Source organism: Ictidomys tridecemlineatus, chromosome 13 (genome assembly GCF_052094955.1).
Source record: "Ictidomys tridecemlineatus isolate mIctTri1 chromosome 13, mIctTri1.hap1, whole genome shotgun sequence".
In the NCBI taxonomy this organism is placed as follows: domain Eukaryota; kingdom Metazoa; phylum Chordata; class Mammalia; order Rodentia; family Sciuridae; genus Ictidomys; species Ictidomys tridecemlineatus.
Genome location: NC_135489.1, coordinates 35,509,148 through 35,531,057, shown reverse-complemented (window position 1 = coordinate 35,531,057; position 21,910 = coordinate 35,509,148). Strand labels below are relative to the sequence as shown.

Genomic DNA, 21,910 nt, shown 5'->3' with positions numbered 1-21,910 from the left:
TGTGGATGAAGAAAGAAAAACAAGTTATTGTGTATGAGTCTCTGCTAGGCCTTCTCTAGTATTTTACTTAGAGCTCTCAACAAATCTAAAAGATTTTTGTCCTTGTTTAAATGATGAGAAAATCAAATACTGATGCCTGATGACCCTCACAATTCTTGACTGGAAAACAAGATACTGGGGGAACAGAGATGCAGATTTTGTGACCATAAATGTTTGGGAAGTGTTAGAGGTTTTATATCTTTCTTCTGTCTTTCTGTACCACTATTTCCCATCTCCATCAGGAGTCCCCGTATATTAAAGAGCTGTGAGAAGTCCTTCAATAAAGAATCCTATTTAAATCTATTTAGCCTACTATTTCCGAAGCATATTTGATCACAGAAACCATCTTTTACTAGCACATGTCTCAACACCTTGCAAGATAGTGTCCTCAGATCAAGATTTTGGGCACTCCTGTATTAGAGTCAATAACTACCTGCAAGGAATCATAGCTAGTAATGGTAATGTCTTGATGAGGCCCGGGTCTGCATGTGTCCACATCCTGAGCTCTCACCTTACAGATACCTTGAAAGTGTAGATATTGCCTCTGGCCAGTATAAGTCTTATATTGCCAATTCAAGTAGAAGAGTTCCTGTTTCTAACATTTTATGACGTTTTTACAATCTGAATGTGGTGCCTAAAATGGTTTTGGCTTGGCTCAGTGGCATGTCTGACTACATAAGTAAAGATATATTATTCAGCCATAAGTAAATTGTTTAGGATGAACCATAGGCTGGGGCATAGCTCAATAGTACAGCATCTGCCTATCATGGGCAAGATCATGGGTTTGATCTCAAGCACTGGGGGAGGAAAAAAAAAATTAGCCTTGTAAAATCATTTAGGTTCCCCTAGGACTGTTCAGAAAGTACAAACCAAACTTGAGCACTTTCCACATGATTTTCAGAGTAGTCAATGATGTGATGAATTGGATTTATTAGCATGTTGTCCACCATTTGAGTGAAGGTTTCCTTCTGTGTCATTATTTAAACCTGCACATCCAGTGCATAGCCATTAAATTTAAATTAGCTAAGATAAAATTTAAAACTTAGCTAAGCAGTCACACTAGCCACATTTAAAGTACTCAATGAACATATGCCATTCATGGCTACAGTATTGAAGAGCACAAATGTAGACATTGACATCATTACAGAAAGTTTTGTTGGATAATGTGGAGTCATTAACACAGCCAGCCAGCACAGGAGGTCATCCATCTGTCTGTATCTACACTGCTACCTTGTTATTTCACATATTTCTCCCTGCCTGGGTCCTAAGTTGTGATGCTCATATCTGGCTTGTCAAACTCCCTGGTTTTAAAAAAATCAGAGTTAACATATACTCTCCATGACACTCCTTACTCCTAAATAACTTTGAGTTATCCTGAAACACCTCTGTGTGATGTACCATGTCAAATTCCGAAGCCATCCTGTCAGTAGTTATCTTCATACTAGGTTAAGGAGAGCATCAGGACCATACAGATGCTCAGGAATTTCCACTTCAACCAGAAAGAGCTCCCTTCTTTTCCCATATCAAATCAGCTTTTTAGTTCAAGGGTTCCTAATGATATAGAATCTTAGTTGCTATGAGTATGTTACCAAACAAGGAAACATACTCTATGATAGTCATCAAGGTGTGATTTGGAAGGTAAACAAACTAAAAAGAATTAATAGCATTGTAAGACCCCTGAAAAGTTAGCCTTGCACTGTATGTACACCAGAAGGTGGGGTAAAACCTTGAATGACTGGGGAAAACCAAAAAGAAGTTAGCCTCTTCTTTCTTTGTATTGAAATTCAGTATACTGCCTAACTTTTCAGAAGATTTGTACTTTTTTTTTTAATTCCAACAAAGGAGGCATTTGCCTAGAATATCCTTACATTAGCTAGTCTTACGTTCTTGCACATATTTTTCTTCTCCCTAATAACATGCCTATATGTTTGATAGCATTCTATATTTTTCTAACATTCTTGTTTCAGATATTCTTTTCTTTTTTTTTTTTTTAGTTGTAGATGGACACAATATCTTTATTTGTTTATTTATTTTTGTAGTGTTGAGGATCGAACCCAGGGCCTCACGTATGCAAGGCAAGCCTTCTACCACTGAGCTACAACCCCAGCCAAATATTCTTTAAAGTGTCAGGTGTTGAATAGCCAACCCTAGTACCTATGTCCATTGCAAAGTAAACATTGAGGTGTTGCCGTCATTTTTACCCTCCATGTCTCTCTAGAAAGCTAACAATTATTTGCATATTCTTAAAGCCATATGGAATTACAACTTTTGAGCATCTAATTCAACATCCTTAGAAAATGTCCTAATTTTTCTCTTCTCCAGAAGCTCTTCATATTTAACTCCCACCAGATAATTAATTCTACTAGGTGATCCTTTGCCTCCTAGGATCCTAATAAAATTGTTTCCTAAACTGACCCTCAAAGTCTGGGGATATAGCTCAGTTGGCAGAGTGCTTGCCTCTTATGCATAAGACTCTGGATTCAATCCTAAGCACCACACACACAAAACAAAAACCTGACCTATGAGTCATCCTGATTTTTAGTATATTCTTGAGAAAACACCCAATAGGTGAGGTAATCCACATACAGTTTTACAAGAAGAGGGATATTCCCCCAAAATTGCATCATCTAGCCAACCAGTGTATAAAGCAACCCACCTGGGGCAAGCAGACATACCCTTCCAGCAACAAAGATGCTACAAATTTGTTGAGGCAAACACACCTCTCTTCCTGCTAATATTAAAGCCACTCAAGATTAAAACTTCATTAACTGCCCTCTTCCAGAAACCTAATCTGCAGGACATCTCTTCACTTTCAGGTCATCTCTTCACTTTCCCTGCCTTTTGGAGATTTGTCACCAGGCCCTACCAGAGGCCCTAACACTGGGTCTCTGACTTCCCATCTCACCTGGGACTCACTGCCACATTTTACTGATATAGGCTATTTTTCCCTTACTTTTAACAGCTGATGGGAAGCATCTAGTTCTTGTAGAAACTTCACTTTCTGCATCTAGAAGTCAGTAGTAACCCCAAGGGATAGAAATCAGCTCTCATTTCAGACAACAACCCAAAATTAGTCGTGAATACTATATCTATGATATAAGCTCTTATACAGATCTCATAGAACAGTGCCTAGCAGAGTTAAGCACAATTTATTTGATATCATTTATTAGCAGCATATCACTTATAAAAAGCAAAATGGCCAAAGTTAATTTATTATAAAATACTTAAAAAGTGATAAGAAGCCTTGTTATGTTTGGGGAGTATTGCATTTTTAAAAAAATATATTTTAAGTTTGATTAAAGAATTGTAAATAAATATTGGATAACAAATATTGAATTGATAAATATTGGACAAGTTAGTTGTAAGATTAGTCAGTTATTTAACAAAATAGCTATTTTGTTCATTGAGAAGCCAGGGATAACATTGGTTCTACTCTAATAATCATTCTTGTCGTATGTATCCCCATTCTTCAGCAACTTTTACATCTGTGTTTGGAAGAAAAAAAAAAGAAAAAGAATTGGAGAGTTTGATATTTTAATCAAAACTATAAGGAATAATTGATTTGTATGAATACATCATCTTGTCATAACTTGAATTCTTTTTCAAGTAAGATAGCCATCATCATCAAGTATTAATTGATTTCCAACTGTGGTATAGGAAGATTTGCTCTATGCAAATCTGTGTTTAATTATAAAACATTATTTCTTATTAAGTAATGGGTTCCTGAATTTAAATAATAGATTTAAAAGATGATATGAATTAGCCAGGCACAATGGCACATCCCTGTATTCTCAGCAACTTAGCAAGACCCAGTCTCAAAATGAAAAATAAAAAGGGCCAGGGATGTGGCTAAGCAACAGAGTATTCAATCCCCAGTAACAAAATGTGTGTGTGTGTGTGTATCCACATCCATATACGCTTGTATGTATATGAATCTTGTAGTAAAAGAATTACCACACACTAATGTGATATATTGCACTCAGAAGCAAAAAAAGACCTTGGGATTTCCAACTTGAATATTGGACAAGTTGTAAGATTAATGATAATCAGGAGAATAGGGAAAGTTTTTTGAGGAATGATAATGAGATATGTTTCAGGTAGCAATTCTCAAGGTGGGATGGGAGCACATTAAAATATTGGATGAGGAACTATTAATATTAAAAAGTTGAAAAATCTGTTTTGAATAGAGTGAATAGCCACATGTTGGTGACTAGTGATAATGTAACACTGCAGATTCTTGCTGTTTCTGAATCAAGCTGTACTGGACTCTTAAGTAGATACTTTGATGCAGTGTCTTACATAACCTCACTATAGAGTTGTTAGACATCACTCCCCCCATCCCTCTGCTAACCCTGATTGCCATTACTGATTTTAAAAGGTTTGGGCCACTTGGATTTAAATCTGGGTCTCCTGTGCCAGAGCCTCAATTCTTATTCCTGGCTACCTGGGAATAATAGTTGTACTTTTATGTATCTGGCCTTCTTAGTGCCTTATTAAAATATTGGAATAATATGTAAACCATATAATTGTTTATAAAAGTAAATGACATTTGTGCTTTTAACTTTAACCCTACTTCATCACACAAAATTAGATTTTTCTGTCTACATAACATGACAAATGTAGTCTATCACACCTTTCCCCCTGGCATACCTGCTAACAATACCATGCAGGGTAATAGATTTAGGACTTTCAGGTGTCTGTTAATTTATCAAGTGCTTTGAAGCTGCAGTGATTTAAAGAAAGCAAAGTGTCAAGGGGCATTGCTCAAAATATTTCTCACAAGTCTAATGACTGATTTAAATTCCTTTTGTGTAATTGATAAATGTCTAATGAAAGAGTAAAGTTTGTATTATACTATACCATGCCTAGGCTTCCAAAATAAGCCAATTTCCAAGGTCTTTGACTAGAAAATGCCCATCTTAAGTATCCAGAAAAGTCATCAGAGTAGTTACCAAAAGTAATATAATATGCTTGTCTTGATTATTATTTGTGTCCTTAGGGAGTTGTTACATTGTTTAGCTAGAGAAGACTTTATTAGACTAAATACAAATTCTAGAGAACATTAGAAGAATGAAGGAAAAAGAATTTAAAGGATTTTCCCTCTTAAACACAGAAATTATTTATATATATTTCTTTTTAGACCAAAGAATTTTAGGTAGCCAGTTACTGATCCTCTCCACAAACCACCCCAGCCTACCACCTTTATATGGGGAATCCAGTGTCATTTCATGGTAGTATGGGGAAAACTTAAATTGATTTTTTAGTGTATATGTGTTTATCTGTCTAGTTAACCCTTCTAACTTCTGATATTTTCATTGTTGTCCCATAGATACGAAATGTGGAAACAAATCAGTGTCTAGATAACATGGCTAGAAAAGAGAATGAAAAAGTTGGAATTTTTAATTGTCATGGTATGGGAGGCAATCAGGTAAGTATCTTAATATTAACTTATAAAAAGGAGAATATTTTTAAGTCTGTTTTTACTTTGCCCTTTTTATCTGTGACATCATTCAGGAAATATTTTCCTGTAACAGGCCCTTTGTGAGAACTATATTAACATTGCTGAACACAAAATTTATTTTGTGCTTTCTAGTGAAATTATACTCCCTGACAGCACACTTAGTGTATGCAGAGAACTAATGCCATTTTTACTTTTTTCTGTATAAACCTGGTGGTAGCTTTTATGAGTCATTTAAGTCTCTATTAATTCAATAAAATGCAGAATTGTGTTTCTTAGAATTGTGTTTTTCCCTCTTAGGTTATTGAGTATATGAAATACTGGCTAATTGTTTGTTTGTTTGTTATTAAAGCTTACATGTTTCCATTTTGTTTTCCAGGTTTTCTCTTATACTGCCAATAAAGAAATTAGAACAGATGATCTTTGCTTAGATGTTTCCAAACTTAATGGCCCAGTTACCATGCTCAAGTGCCATCACCTAAAAGGCAACCAGCTCTGGGAGTATGACCCAGTGGTAAGTTACCTATCCAGTAGCCTATAGGAATAAAATAATTAGACTGTCACTGTCATTAAGTATGTTTATATTCTTCATAGCTACAATGACTAATATCAACTAATATGGTTAATACAGCCATTGGAAATGGCCTGAATAGTCTCTTCTGGAATGATGTGGTGCATGCTACTGCTCTTTTGGCTGTGCCTGCCCCATGCATTGAAGGATATAGAGTATCTCTGGCATGAGGCAGAAGTGCCAGTGGCACAGTCATTGTGACAACCAAAACTTTTTTTTTTTTTTAATCATTGGAGAACTTAATTAAATTTTTTTCTTTTAATTAGTTATACATGACAATAGAGTATACTTTGATACATCATATATAATGGAGTATAATTTCTCATTCTCTGATTATATATGATGTAGAATCCCACTAGTCTGAAAAACCTCCCACTTTTAAGTTTACTGGAAATTTACAGTGTGTTAATTAGGCAATATTAAAACTCCTTATAGTAGCTTAAATAAATAAGCATTTATTTTTCTTATGTAAATCTGGAGGTCAGTGGTTTCGGGTATAGATTCAATGGGACATTGGTGTCAGGGATAGCATAACTATAGTATTATCAACTTTCTATATGGCCAGAAGATGGTTTCTGAAGCTCTCATTGTCACATCTAAACTCAAAGTAGAAAGAGAAGGGAAGAGGGAGTGTTTCGCTACCACATATGTCGCTCTTACTCAGGAAAGCAAAAGCTTTTTTTGCAACCCTCTTAGCAAACTCTGCTTATTTCTTATGGGCCAGAACTTTATCCCATAGTGACCCCCAGTTCAGTGACAAGGAAGAACAGAAAACTAAGCATTTGGTTTTCTAGTCTTTATAGTATGAGATTGCCAAGTGACAAAGATTGGGAATGACTGTTGTCTAGCTATCCTACACAGTCTACCACAACAGGTATTTGAAAAGTAAATATTTGCTTAGAAATATAAGAGGCTGGAGATGGGGTATTTATAAAGAACTGGTTGTTGAGTGTAAAGTTTTAAAACTTACGAATCACTTTGCAGAGTTTTTTCCTGAGATTAAAAATTCAATGTCATAGGCTAGTTTCTCCCAGAAGCAGTCTGTAAAATAAAATTTAGTGTTCAGATGTTTATTAGAGGTCACTTTTTTAATCAATACCTGTGAAAAGGAAAGGGAGAAGGCAAAATTTATTTTACAGAAGCAGTCTGTAAAATAAAATTTAGTGTTCAGATGTTTATTAGAGGTCACTTTTTTAATCAATACCTGTGAAAAGGAAAGGGAGAAGGCAAAATTGGACAGAAGGAGAAGTCAAGCTGCAGTACTGGTCCACCTCCAGCAGCCTGAGCTGACTGTAGTAGGGAACTCTAGAGGGGAACAATCCATCAGAATTATCCTGCTTCTAGCTGTTGAAAACATAACAAACTAGAGAGAGAACAAAATATTTATATCAGTAATTTATAAATGTAAACTCAGAATAATGAAATCTTGGATTTCAAAGGAACCCTAGAAATAAAATCCAGGACACTGTTTTGTGTGAGTATAAAATGAAGCCCAGAATGGAACTCAGTTGCCCAAGGTCACAGAACAGGTAATGGTACAAACTAGATCTCAAAACTGGGATTCTTGATTTTTGGTCTAGGATTTTTTATATAATACCATGGTGTCTTTAATTAAATTTCTTTATTTATATATCTTTAAATCTTGTTTATATTATATGTTACATAAATTTTATAATGTAACACCATCCTCTTTTGCTATGACTACTTACAGTTGTCCCTTCTAGACTACAGTGTGGCTTGAAACCCCATTATATCTAGGGATCAGGGCAGGAGGTGGGCAAATTATTTTTTCTAGCTTATATGTAGACTTTTTGTAAAAATTAATTATAACTTTTATCCTCTTCAAAGATTAAAGGTAGATATTTGTCACTTGCCTGTCTAGTTGCCTTAATTGAGCTTTCTGTATGTGGAGTCTAGTCAGTATTAGCTGGGTTTTCTGTTGAGTCCTGAGATGACAAAGCTCACAGTGTCACTAGCCACAGAGCTCTTCACCCCATGTCAGTTACCAGAACCTTATCTGGAACAAGATTCTTCACCAGAGTCCAGGTCTCTGGGGGGCTGTTCAATTGAATTATGAGAATTTTATACTGTTGTTAAACAGTTAAATAATCAGTACCAAACAGTAACCCAATTTGTTTCAAGTTTATTTGAATTAATCTAGATAAATGAAATGCACATTTTTAGAAATTGGGATTTGAAAAAGAGAATTATCCAACCAAATTTTTATTGTACTTAAATTTCTTTCAGTTTTTAATAATATTGGCCATGGGCCTGAGGAAGAATGTCAATAGAACAAGCTTTGCAGGGAGTTTTGCAATGTTTGAGGGTTTTTTTTTAATTGTAGTACATTATATTATACATAATAGTGGAGTTCATTATGACATATTCATACATGTACATAGTTTGTTCCATTTTATTCCCCAATACTTCCCCTTTCCCTCACCTTACCTCTTTCCTCCCCCCAACCTCCCTTCTCTGTTCTACTGGTCTCTCTCCTATTTTTGTGAGATCCCTCCCTTTTTTTTTTTTTCAATTTCTTTTTTCTGTCTAGCTTCTCGCATATGAGAAAATATTCGATCCTTGACTTTGTGAGTCTGGCTTATTTCATTTAGCATAATGTTCTTTAATTCCATCTATTTACCAGCAAATGGCATAATTTCAGTCTTCTTTATGGCTGAATAAAATTTCATTGTGTATATACCACATATTCTTTATCCATTCATGTGTAGGTGACACCTAGGCTGGTTCTATAACTTGGCTATTGTGAATTGCACTGCTATAAACATTAATGATAGGACTAGGAATATGGCTCAGTGGTATAGCATGCTATGCCTCATATGTGTGAGGTCCTGAGTTCAATCCCCAACACCACACACACACAAAAAAAAGACAAGACTCAAACATTGATGTGCCTGTATCAATATAATATGCTAGTTTTAGTTATTTTGGATAAACACCAAAGAGCAGAATAGCTAGTTCATCCCTTGTTTTCATTCCTAGTCTTTTGAGGAATCTCCATTGTGGTTATGCTAATTTACAATCTTACCAACATTATACAAGTGTTTCTTTATCCCCACATTTTCACCATCATCTTTTATTTATATTCTTTTTAAGAATTTTTTTGTTTTAATTAATTACACATGACAGTAGAATGCATTTATGCACTTTGATATACATAGATGATGATTGCCACTCTAACTAAATGAAATGAGATTTCAGTGTAGTTTTAATTTGCATTTTCTTGATTACTCAGGATATTGAACATTTTTTTTTATATATATTTGTTGGCCGTTTGCATTTCTTCTTTTGAGAAATGAGTATTTAGTTCATGCCCTATCAGAAGCGTAACTGGTGAAAATTTTCTCTCATTCATAGGCTTCTTTTCATGCTCTTAATTTTTTCTTTTGCTGTGCAGAAGCATTTTAATTTGATGCCATTCCACTTATAGATTCTTATTGTTATTTACTGAGCCTTATTTATTCATCATTTACTGAGTCTTATTAAGGAAGTTGATGCCTGCATTTATATATTGAAATGTTTCCCGCTAAGGATCGAACCCAGGGCCTCACACATGCTAGGCAAGCACTCTACCACTCAGCCCCAGCCCCAGCCCTGGTGTTAAGTTTTTTGAGTTCTTTATATATTCTTTATATATTAATCCTCTATCAGAGAGTAGCTAGCAAAGATTTCTCCTATTCTGTAGGTTCTCTATTCATAATCTTAATTGTTTTTTAGTTGTTGATGGATATTTATTTTATTCATTTATTTATATGCAGTGCTGAGAATTGAACCCAGTGCCTCACCCCTGCAAGGCACAAGCGCTCTACCACTGAGCTATGATCCCAGCCTGTCATTGGTATTTTGGTGGGAGTTTTATTAAATCTATAAATCACTTTTTTTAATAATACAGTCATTTAAAAATAGTATTAATTTTGCCTAAGAACATAGAGGTCTTCCTACCTTTAATGTCTTCTTTAATTTTTTTCTTCAGTGTTCTATAATTTTCATTGTAGAGATCTTTCACCTCCTTGTTAGATTTATTCCCTTGTTTTGGTTTAAGGCTATCATGTATGGAATTATTTTCCTGACTTCTTTTCATTGGGTTCATTATTGGTGTATAGAAAAGCTATTGATTTTTGTATGTTGAATTTGTATCCTGCTGCTTTGCTGAATTTGTTCTTGTTCTGCATTGTTTATATGACTGCTTTGGCAACAGTGTGCATGCAGAGCTTCAGCAGTCTAGTAGTATGTCGGGCTGCTAGATTGTGTTCATGGCTGCCCAGGGTGTAGCTAGGATATTGATTTCTAATAAGTACCATTTGTCAAGTTCTTAGTCCAGACTAGATAACACTTCGTGTACATTTTCTCATTGTTTCCTCACAAAAACCCAATGAAGTGAGTATTTTTGCTTCCTTTTTATAGTGAGAATACTGAGTGTCAGAGAGGTTGTTTTGAAGACGAGTTACATTAAGTTATGCTTCAGTTGACAAATCCAAAATTCTCCAGGAATATCTGACTGCTAAGCCCACCTTATCAGCCAATAAATTACACAGCATCTGTGTGAAAAATTAAAGCATCCACTCTTTTTTGGTTCCGTTTTTATGCATTTATAGGAATTCAAAAGTCACTGAACCTAAATCAGTGTGGATAGAGACATCTGCAAATGTATACCATCTTTTGCCAGTTCTCACTTTGTTTTAACACAAGAATAGTGAATGACTAGAAGCCAAAATAGTTGTTATATAATCATTACATTTTGTTTTAACATAGGTATAAAAGAAAAACTTCATGAAAATGAGATGTTCCAGATAAAATAATTATTTTAAAATTGTCAGCAAACCAAATAAATATGTTTGTTGATGTTCTACCTTTCCTTAAAATCATTTGAACTTATAAAATAACTTGAAGTTTATGCCTGCCACAACTATTCTGAAGACTTTAATGTGACCAGAGTACATTATCAGAGTCTGGATCATTTTAACTGTGTATCTGTTAACTCTCCTTCCTGCCTTTTTGAAATTATCCTAAAAATCAACAAGATAATATCAATTATAAAATGTAAATGAGTAGATACGAAGATGCATAGCTTTATCTGTCAGCCATTTGTTAAGTACCTTCTTTGTAAGATATTATATAAATTTTGTTGTCTCAACCTCACAGAATCTGCTCAAAATATGTAATCTACATTTTAAAAAGGAGGAAGGCCAAGTTACCCAAGCTATGAACCAGACTAACTCAAGTTCCTGTGTTGTTCTTGTGTACCACACCACCTGCCTTAACCACAAGGCTAGTCTTTTCTTGGATTGAATATAACACAGACTTAAGATTGCTTGTACCAAATCATAGCCATCCCAGTGTTCATACAACTTTAATTCTGCAAAAGGACCTAAATTTCTAAAGCTTGAGATTTGGAATCACAGAATTTACAGGAAAAGCCCTATCACAGGGAAATGAAAAAACTTTGAAATTGCTGTTTGGAAATAGGTTGGAGGATCCTAAATTAGGAACCAATCTGGTCTTCCTTTCTTTCATTTCTTTCTTTTTTTAGGGAAACCAGAGTGCACACTCACAAAAAGAGAAGTTTCTCACAGTGTTACGGAGTGTATGCCAGAATTAGGGCTTAGAATTAGGTCATCTTCCTGCAGGTCAATTGTGCCCCACTGAACCAAATGGATTTTCTCTCCCACTTAGCTCTTAATGCATCTTTAAATATGCACATTTCCTCTGTTGTCTTTTAAATAATTTATACTGCTCACCAAAAATCTTTTGTACGGACAAATTTAGTAATCACCAAAATGATAGTTGAAGCTGGATGTGATGGTACAACACCTGTAATCCTAGCAACCAGGGATGCTGAAGCAGGATAGCGAATTTGAAGCCAGCTTTATCAACTTAGGCCCTAAGCAACTTAACAAGACTGTCTCAAAATAAAATAGGACGAGGGAAGTAGCCTAGTGATTGAGCACCCCTGGGTTCAATCCCCAGTACCAAGAAAAGCGGGGGGGGGGGTGGGGTGGGGGTGGTGATGTTTTTCTTCTCCACTTTCATGTTAAGATTTCTTTTTTTTTTTCCCCCTGTCATTTTCAGAAATTAACCCTGCAGCATGTGAACAGTAATCAGTGCCTGGATAAAGCCACGGAAGAGGACAGCCAGGTGCCCAGCATTAGAGACTGCAGTGGAAGCCGGTCCCAGCAGTGGCTTCTTCGAAATGTCACCCTTCCAGAAATATTCTGAGACCAAATTTTTAAAAAAAGAAAAAATAAGGATTGACTGGGCTACCTCAGCATACGTTTCTGCCACATTCTTAAGTAGCAAAAAAGGAAAAGTGCTTTCCTCCTCTGCGGGATGTAAGATTTATCAGCCATTAAAACTCAGACTCCTCTAGCTTTTCACTAGCTGTGAACCAGCCTTCCTGTCCAAGGACGTGAAACTGCATAGTAGTGAGACTGTGCACACTGATGTTTACAAGATTGAAAGAGTCTTTCATCAAGAATCATGGAAAAGAATATTCAGACAGTGAAACAGTCAACAAAATGTGCTTTCTGGAGAGCTGCACCTTTTATGGTTTGCTTGCACATCAGTAATTTCTGCTGAGTGTGCTGTCAATGAAGAGATTACCAAGATTTTTTTCCTGATTAGAACTGGTAGCCAGTATATTAAACATTGACATAAAAGCAAATGAAAAAGAACTGAAACCAGATACAGAATCATGAAAACAACATTTTTACATTAAAAAAAACTATATTAAACAGGGTTTAAACAAAATTAAAACAGAACTATGAGAAGTACAATTTGTTATAGTATAGTATCAAATTTCTATATAGATTTTATACCTCAGTGGGGAAAAATAACTGATTCCAATGACGTTCATTTTATTTTCATCTGTGATAGTCATGGATGCTTTTATTTTCCTTGGGGTGCTGAAAATGAGCTGGGAGAAAAAGCTCTTTGAACATAGTTTTAATTTCTTTCTACAGTATCTTTATTTGATTTGTGGGCTGTTGGAATTGTGACTTTTAATTGCCTTCTAAAAAATGGAGAATTAACATGATGCCTGGTCTCAACTGAACAAGTTAGATATCAGTTGTTCTTGGGTCAACTGGCTTACAGTCTCGGTCTTCTGTCTGTTTCTCTCCCTCCCTCCCTTTTCTCTCTCATTCTCATTCTCTCTCTCCCTCTCCCTTTCTCTCTCTCTCCCCCCCCTCTGTCACATACACACACACACACACACACACACACACACACACACACACACATTCTTCTTACCACATTTTCACCTTCCTAACTTGATTCAGCTGATTATGCTTAATACCCAAGATTCATACTACTGTACTACAGATTTGTTTTCACAGCAATAAATCTTCAGTTCTTTATGATTTCATTTAACAAAAGGCTTTCAAGGAGTGGTTTATAATTTTGGTATTTGGAGATAATATATTTGATGGTTTTTTTTTGGAAAACCTTTTTCACTCCATACTCAGATGTGCTTCATTGTCAAGTACATATTTAGATTAGATTCTTGAATTGTAATGTTGATCTGCTGCTTTTTTTTTAATAAAATTTGACTGAAAATGTTTAATTAGCAGTTTTTAATAAGTTAGCCAAAGAAGTGCATATTACTAGTCCTGCATTTCTTTTTAAATTCCATTTAGATTAAATTGGTTTTATTTTTCTCTGATTTTTCATACCACAAAAATCACCTGTCAATTAAAAGTTACTTTTTAATTCTCCTAGAAAGAAAACCTCATTGCAACATTTTTTCCTGATATGTAAAACAATTCATTCACGAAAATGCATATATTTTCCTTCCTGTTTTTAAGATTATATTTGATGGTATTCTTTTCTTTGGTTTTCAAAGACTCACTGCAGGCAGTGCTATTTCTAGTGCCTAAGAATTGTTTCTGAAAGTAACATCATTGATGATACTTGCCAAACATGAAGTTTCTTATATCCAATTCAAGTTCATCAACATCAAGCACATGTGGATGCTTTAGGGTGAGGCTGTGATACAGAATGCATAATCTGTCCCCAGGAAATATGAAATGATGCAGGTGCTGGATGGAATCTTTTTTTCTATTCCATGAGCTGTGTTAATTCTGTCTTCATTAGGCCTACTGCTTGAACAAATCAGATGTCTAATCAATAAATTATTTTCATGCTCAGAATTTCAGGTTTTTGTACTTTAGCATAGCTTGGTCTTATTCCTTACTATAAGAAAGCTTAATAGCAATGTAATTTAAGGTTTGATTTGGTTTGTTTTTTTTTAAGTGGGGGATATGAGTGATTTAATTCATGGGTACTTTTAGAATCTGATAGAAATCCCATTGCCTTTATTTTTCTAATTAAAATATTCCTAAATATTTTGAAAATATAAAAGATTCCTGAATAGTTGTGCCTTACATTAGTTTTATTTGAAATTCAAATGGATCCCTTTTTATCATAGCTGTTTGTAGATTAGAGATGCTAATCTCTCTATTACAAATGAAATTGAGAATGAAAAGAAAAAGCAAGGGATGAATACATACAACTAGTATTTGACCAGTGAAGAATTAAAAAAAAATTTTTTTGTAGTTGTAGATGGACAGAATGCCTTTATTGTATTTTTATGTGCTACTGAGGATCCAACCCAGTGCCTCATACATGCTAGGCAAGCGCTCTGCTGCTGAGCCACAGCCCCAGCCCAGTGAAGAATTTTATAAGTGACAACTAAAGATAATTTGAATCTCAGTAAACCTATTCACCCAATCTTAATCTCAGTCCATTGTAATAGTCTGCCTTTCCTAATTGGTATTCCTGAGAAATACCACTTTGTTTACCATTCTGCAAATGTAACACACCATGCAGGCCTTTGTGTTTTTTTCCCTGTTCTCCATTTAGCTAAAAAAAAAAAAAAAAAAAAACAGGTTTCTTTCTGTAGGCTTTAGTGCTCTTACCTTCCACAAATAAATACCAAGAACAAATTAAACTCCAAGGTTTACATGTTTTTCAGAGGAGAAATTCAGAAGGTAGTATTTCTGAAAGTGATAACTGTGAAAGGTGTATACAAAGAGTTACTTTATTTTTCTGCCATTTTCAGGATAAAGCAAAATACAAAACTCGATTGCATATGTATACATTTTAAATAAACAGTTGAAATTAAATTTTAAAATATGCCATTTATAATGAAATATAATTAACAAAGTCAAATATCTAAGAAGAAAGTTGTGGAAGACAAAAGATGTATAAGTCCTCTAACCTGAAAACTAGATAACAGTGCTAAGAAAAACCACACACAATAGATACACTATTGTTATTGATTGGAAGATTGCATAATATTAAGATGTCAGTTTCCCACAAATTGATTTATAGATTCAATGAAATCAAGATCCCTCTCTAGGCTTTGTAGAAATTGACAAGTGGAAATGCAGTAGATACAGATTGACTAAGATGTAATGTGGAAGAAGGAAAATAAGACTGGAGGACTTGACACTTCCCAAATTTCAAGATTTTTTCCTCTAAAGTTGCAATAAGTAAGAGTGTGTGATACTAGAGTTAGAATATATCAATAGATAAGAGTCCAGAAATAGACCTATTATACATGGTCATTTACTTTTCAATAAAAATACTAAGCAAATCAATAGGAAAGGAAAGTTTTTCCTATTGAAACTGAGTAGTGGCTATTTGTACAATAAAACACTGATGCATTCTGTGTACCGTACACAATTTTTTGAAAAGGCATTATAGATCTAAGTGTGAAAGACAAAACAATACATTTTGCAGAAGAAAAAAGTATTTTTAAAGACCTTGGGGTTGAACTATTAAATCTAAAGGTAAATTTCATCAAAATTAGATGTTTCTCATCAAAAAGATGCTGCTAAAGTGCCATGGCTTAAGAAAATATTAGAACACATATAACTCATCCAGAAAAAAAAAACTTTAATAAAAAACATTGTTAACAACCTAATATAAAAATGAGTAGGTGATTTGAATACACACTTTCATAGAAGCCATTCAAATGCTACACAAATAGTATAGGAAAGTGTGGTAAACATTAGTCATCAGAGAATGCAAAATGAAATCACAGGACATACCAATGCATACCTGTCAAATGGTGATAACGGAGTAACTATTAGAATGTAGGATGGCATATAATCACCTTGGGAAAGACTTTGCTAGTTCCTAGGTAAACATGCTTACCTTGTGACTCAGTAATTACACTTCAACAGTAATAAGTTACTGGATAAATAAAGATAAACTTATACATTAGATACTATTCTAAATTGAAAGAATGAATTAACTGACAAAATAGGGATATAAAACTTGTTGAACAAGAAAAACTAATTTATTGGGAAAAATAAGAATTTATTGACCTTTATACTTAACATACATACATTTTACTTTATGTATATTATACCTCAATAAAGTACTGGGTAAGAACACAGCTTTTTCCCAGAAAGCATTCCCCATGCATGCAGCACACTGGAGGTAGAGTTTACACAGATTGTAACTATAGGATTAAAGCTGGGGAGACCACAGTCCTGGGAGCAAACAGAATGGCTGGAAGTTGAGGGAGAAAAATCCCAGGTAGTTAGAGGGACCCCCCAGTCTGCATATAAACTTCTCAAATCTATGGCTGATTAAGTGTACCCAGCATGGAATTCCAAAAAGTCAAGAAGAAAACAACTAAAAGGCAAAAAAAAAAAAAAAATGAGCAGAGATCTCAGCAATTGCTTCCTCTCTGCATTTCTCCTTCCCTTGGTGTTTTCACTGGGCCTACCAGTGACCTTCATCTTGTCCTTGGTTGTACTTCCCCTCCAGAGTTGGGCAAAGTGGAGCTGGCCTTGAGGCCAACTCCCAGAGGGCTCCTTTACCACCTTACTTGGTGCTTAGAAACTAGGATCCTCTCGGCCATGCAGCTTGTATGTATTCATTCTCCTGGGTGGCATTGGCGGGGTGGGGGGTTCTCAGCAAGCCTACCCCAAGCAGATGAAGGACATACTGTGGACCAGAGAAAACTGTCTCTTTCTCCTCCCATTCACAGCTGGGGTCCTTCGAAGTGCAGATTGCCTATGCAGACTGCCTCTTGGACCTGAGGTCTCATCTCATAGGCCCGAACAGCTTGTCATTTTCTGTCCTCAGCCTTGGGCCTTTGCCATATTTCAGTACAGCCAGCAACATCCTGCTGCACTTCTGAAGGAGGGGCTGGTGCAGGGAGGGAGGGTGACACCATCCTTGTTCATAATACTGACTATTGAGTGGTCAAATTAGAGGGCCAGCTGTGAGGAGGTAGTTTGGCATCTTGGAAAGAGCAGGATTTGAAGCCAACCATATCACAATGCATGTATGATAAGACATTACCAATTGTTGCAAAAGCATGTGCTAACACGTTTTTTCAAAAGCATTCTACTTCACTTTGACTTCAAACCAACAGTTTAAATTATATTTAACAATAAAACCCCAGAGACCTTGCTATTTAAATCCAGAACAAAACAAGGATATCTGCTATCACCATTACTGCCTACCAGCCCAGGAAGTTGCAGGCAATGCACTAGGACACAAAACAGAAAGGAGAGGGGAAAATTTCCAGAACAACAATTTGTTCTATTTGCTGATGGTTGTCATTTGTTTATTTATTATTCACCAAAGACTCAGAAGGTCAAACTCCCTCTCATCATGGAGCTGACATTGTGCGGGGGAAGGAAACAAAAATAAAAGCAAGTCAACAATAAAGATTGTGCTATGAAGCCAATGGGAGCAGATGGACAAGGGGAGAGGCCATTCTAGAGCAGTTGGACAGTCTACTTGAAGAGGAGACCTTTGATCAGAGCCCCAAAGGCACAAAAGAATAAGCCATAGGTCAACAGGGGAGTGTTCCTCATGGGGGAACAGTGAGGGCACAGCACAGGCCCTGGGACATGGACAAGGTCAGCAAGCTAGAAGACTGATCAGGCTGTGTGACCAGGCATAATGAGGAGACAGGGAAGAGTCCAAGACAGTGTTGGGAAGCAGGCAGGAGCCAGAGTAAGTGAGCCCTACAAACCATAATGAGGACTCGGACTATAATCAGAGTGTGATAGGAAGGATGGTTTTGAGCCAGGGAGTGGCACGAGCTGACATAAGTTTCAAAAAAGTCACTCTGGCTGCTGTGAGGAGAATCTTCTGCTAGAACTAACAGTGTCAGCAACGCTCCAGAAAGAGTGCTTTAAGGACCCCATGAATGAGAGAGCTTGGGATGCAGTGGGGGCTGCGACTGGGCAGAATGGAGCTGTGGATTTTAAAGATAAACCTAACAGGACTGAGGATGCAGCTCAGCAGTAGAGCACCTGCCTAGCATGCCCAAGGCCCTGGGTTTCTCAGCATCACAAAAAGCAAAAGTGAGCCATCACTGATGGATTGACAGGATGTGGATGTGAGAGAAACAAAGGAGTCAAGGATGCTGCTGCAGGTGTTTGCCTAAGAAATGAGGACCAGTGACTGCAATCCCAGAGAGAGGTTAGGATGTCTGCCCTGCTATGGCACCACATGGGCTTGTGCATGTTCTAGCCTGGAGCTCAGGGAAAAAAACAAAATATTTCTACTAATTAGCACCTAGGGAGATAATTCTTCTCCAGAAGAGATTATAAACAGATCACCATCCATATCTGATTTAAGTGATGAAATTTTGTGATTTGGAGTTGATAACACTTAGATGAAATTGTTGGGCTTGATCCTGTTGAGACACTGGGGCATCTTGGTTTGGGGAAATTGCATGTGAGATACAAGTGAATCTTAAAGAATAATGCCTCCCAAAGAAGGTCATGTCCTAGTCCCTAGAATTTGTGAATGTTCACAAAGGGGAATTGAGGTTGTAGCTATCTGAGATGGGGAAGTTATCCTGGATTGTCTCAGTGGTAGTGTAATCACATATCCTTCAATGTGGAAGATGGAGACAATAGAGTCAGGCCAGAGAGATGTGATACAACAAAGACTTCACCAGCCATTGCTGACTTTGAAGAAGGGAATACAACTCTACTAACACTTGATTGTTGCCCAGTGAAACCTATTTAGAACTTCTGACCTCCAGAACTGTAAGACAATAAACTTGTGTTTTAAAGTCACTAGTTTGTGGTAATTTGTTACAGCAGCAATATGAAGTTAATACAATGATAGGTTAATTTAATTTATTTTTACATATTGAAATAGCCACTAGCCTTGCACCTCTGGAATAATTCCCCCACCATTAAGACTTGTTATATAATTCATTTACAGATTCATGAGTTGAGTTTGCCAATATTTTGTTAAGGATTTTTACAGCCATATTCACATGAGATATTGGTCTATAGTTTATTTTCTTTCTTGGTACCAGGGATTGAACCCACAGTCATTCAACCACTGAACCACATCCCCAACTCTTTTTTTTTTTTTTTTTTTGTATTTTATTTAGAGACAAGGTCTTGGTGAGTTACTTAGCTAAGTTGCTAGGCCTGGCTCTGAACTTGAGATACTCCTGCCTCAGCCTCCCAAGCTGCTGGGATTACAGGCATGTGCCACCATGCCCGGCTTCATAGTTTACTTTCTTGTACTATCTTTGTGCAGTTTGGTAACAAGTTAATACTACTTCATAAAATGGGTTAGGAAGTAATCCCTTGTTTTCTACTTTGAGGAAGAGATTTATATAATTAGTGTAGAATTCTTCAAATGTTTGGCAGACTTCTCCAGTTAAACCATCTGGACTTGGAAATTTCTTTTATTATTTTTCCATTTCTCATTTCTATTGATTCTGCTACCCTCGTTTTTATTCTCTCTTTACTTCTGTTTGCTTTGAGCTTATTTCGGACTAGTTGCTAATGGGGAGTGCTTCTGTTTATTTTTTTCCTGTTATTGATTTCTAATTTGAACTCATTATGGTGGGACAATGCAATCTGTATGGTTTTAATTCTTTTAAATTTGTTGAGATTTGTTTTAAGGCCAGGTTATGATTTTTACTGGAAAAATGTTCCATGGGCACCTGAAAAAGAATGCATATTCTCTTGTTGTTGAGTAAAGCATTCTGCAAATGTCAATTAGATTCTGCTGGTTGATGATGTTAAATTCTTGTATAGTCTTGCTAATCTTCTGTCTAGTTGTTCTATGAATTGTTAAGAGAAGGATGTCAAATTCTCCAAATATATCTGTGGATGTATCTATTTCTACTTTCAGTTCTTTGAGTTTTTTGCTTCACAGATTTTGCAGTTCTGTTGTTTGGTACATCCAAAGTAAGATTGCTATATATTCTTGGTGCATCAACTCTTTTCTCATCAGTGTGTCTATCACTGGCAATCTTCTTTGCTCTGAAGTCTGTTTTATCTGATACCATGGCCACACTTTTATTTCAAATAAGTTTTGCATGGTATATCTTTTTCCATTCTTTTACTTTTAATATTACACCTAATATTGTCATATTGGAAATGACTTTCTTAAACACAGACTATAGTTGAGATAATTTAAAAATATAACCTGCCACTCTTTGTCTTTTAATCGATATATCTAGGTAATTTTCATTTAACGTAATGATTATTACGTTAGGATTAAGTCTTCCATTTTAATTTTTTTTCCTGATGTTTCCTATGCTTTTAATGTCTTGGTTGTCATTTTCTTGTAGGTTTTAGACTCCCATTTTTATTTACCTTCTAGAGTTTTAATTTTCTTGTAGTGTTTTTTTTTTTAATGTATCTCTGTGTGGTATTTTTAAAGCATTTGTCCAGAGTATTACAACGAATGTATTTAAGATCCTGGTCTACTGATGTTAATATTTTTTCAGCTCAAGGTGTGCGTTAGGTTTTTAACATTCATACTTTTTCATTGTATTATGAATGTGTTTATGAGATGTTGAGATCAGAAACAGAGTTCTGATTATTTACCTTACAAAAAAAATAACAAATGTGTGCTTTTCCTGTGTTCTTAGGACAGTGTGATGAGAGCCAGGTCAAGTGTGCTTACACACACAAAGTCTGGATGGTAAGTGGGAACACAGAAAAGACCATCTTGGCCATTTACGCACAGGAGAAAGAGGCAGCGCCTCCCCACAGCTTCTGAAAGTGTTTCCTTTGATTTGCTTCCTTACAGGGCTTTGGATTGAATAAATATCTCCAAGGGTCACATAAGCCCAGCGTCTTGGCTTCTACAAAGAACAAATGTCTCTGTGTTCTAGGTTGGATCCCTTTAGAAATCTCACCATCTTGGAAAGTACTGCAGTTGCCTAGGCGCCTATCCTGCATAGTAGCTCTTTTGGCTTTTGGAGAGGTAAGAGAAAGCTCACAGGATGGAGGCAATAGCTCTGCCATTAGGAAAACACATGACTACAAAATAATCTTAATAATATGTGGAAAGGATATGTTCCTGGGGGAAGCAGAAATAGACATTCTCTAACTTTACTGAATATTAATTTCTGAATTTCTGATGCCTGAGGTTTTTTTACAGGAACACTGAAAATCCAGGGAAGATTTATTTTCCCACAAAACTCTTAATTCTCCCCCATTTTTGCATGTCTTCACCATTTCCTAAACATATCTGGAGAACCATGTCAGAAAATAGTAATGTTTGCCTCAATCATCAAACTCAAGAAAAAGAAAAAACTATTATAGTTACTCACATTTCAATTTTTTCTTTATTTTCCCCCATCTGATGTTTCAAGGATCCTTAGTATTTTTTCCTTTGTATTATTTTTAAAAAGCTTTGTTATGATTCACATCTTGTACAACTTACTCATCTAATGTCTTCAGTTGAGTGGGTTTGGTGTATTTACTGTCATGCAACCATCCATGCACTCAATTTTGGAACATTTTCATCACTGCAAATGGAAGCCCCATCTCTTTAGCTGTCACCCCCTAATCTGTTTCTTTCTC

General features: G+C 35.8%; 1 protein-coding gene across 3 annotated transcripts in view; it reads left to right on the top strand.

The window, feature by feature from the left end:
* Galnt1 (polypeptide N-acetylgalactosaminyltransferase 1) overlaps positions 1-14,233 on the top strand; it is a 122,899-nt gene extending 108,666 nt beyond the window's left edge. For 2 of the 3 annotated variants that reach the window (XM_078030182.1, XM_078030181.1), the window contains exons 11-13: positions 5,369-5,467; positions 5,877-6,011; positions 12,156-14,233. In XM_078030182.1, coding sequence (XP_077886308.1) covers positions 5,369-5,467; positions 5,877-6,011; positions 12,156-12,302 — 381 coding nt within the window. In that variant the 3' untranslated portion in view covers positions 12,303-14,233. Of the gene's footprint in view, positions 1-5,368; positions 5,468-5,876; positions 6,012-11,228; positions 11,865-12,155 lie in introns of those variants that run through there. The other variant, XM_078030183.1, reaches the window with a different exon arrangement.
* The last annotated feature ends 7,677 nt before the right edge of the window (positions 14,234-21,910 follow it).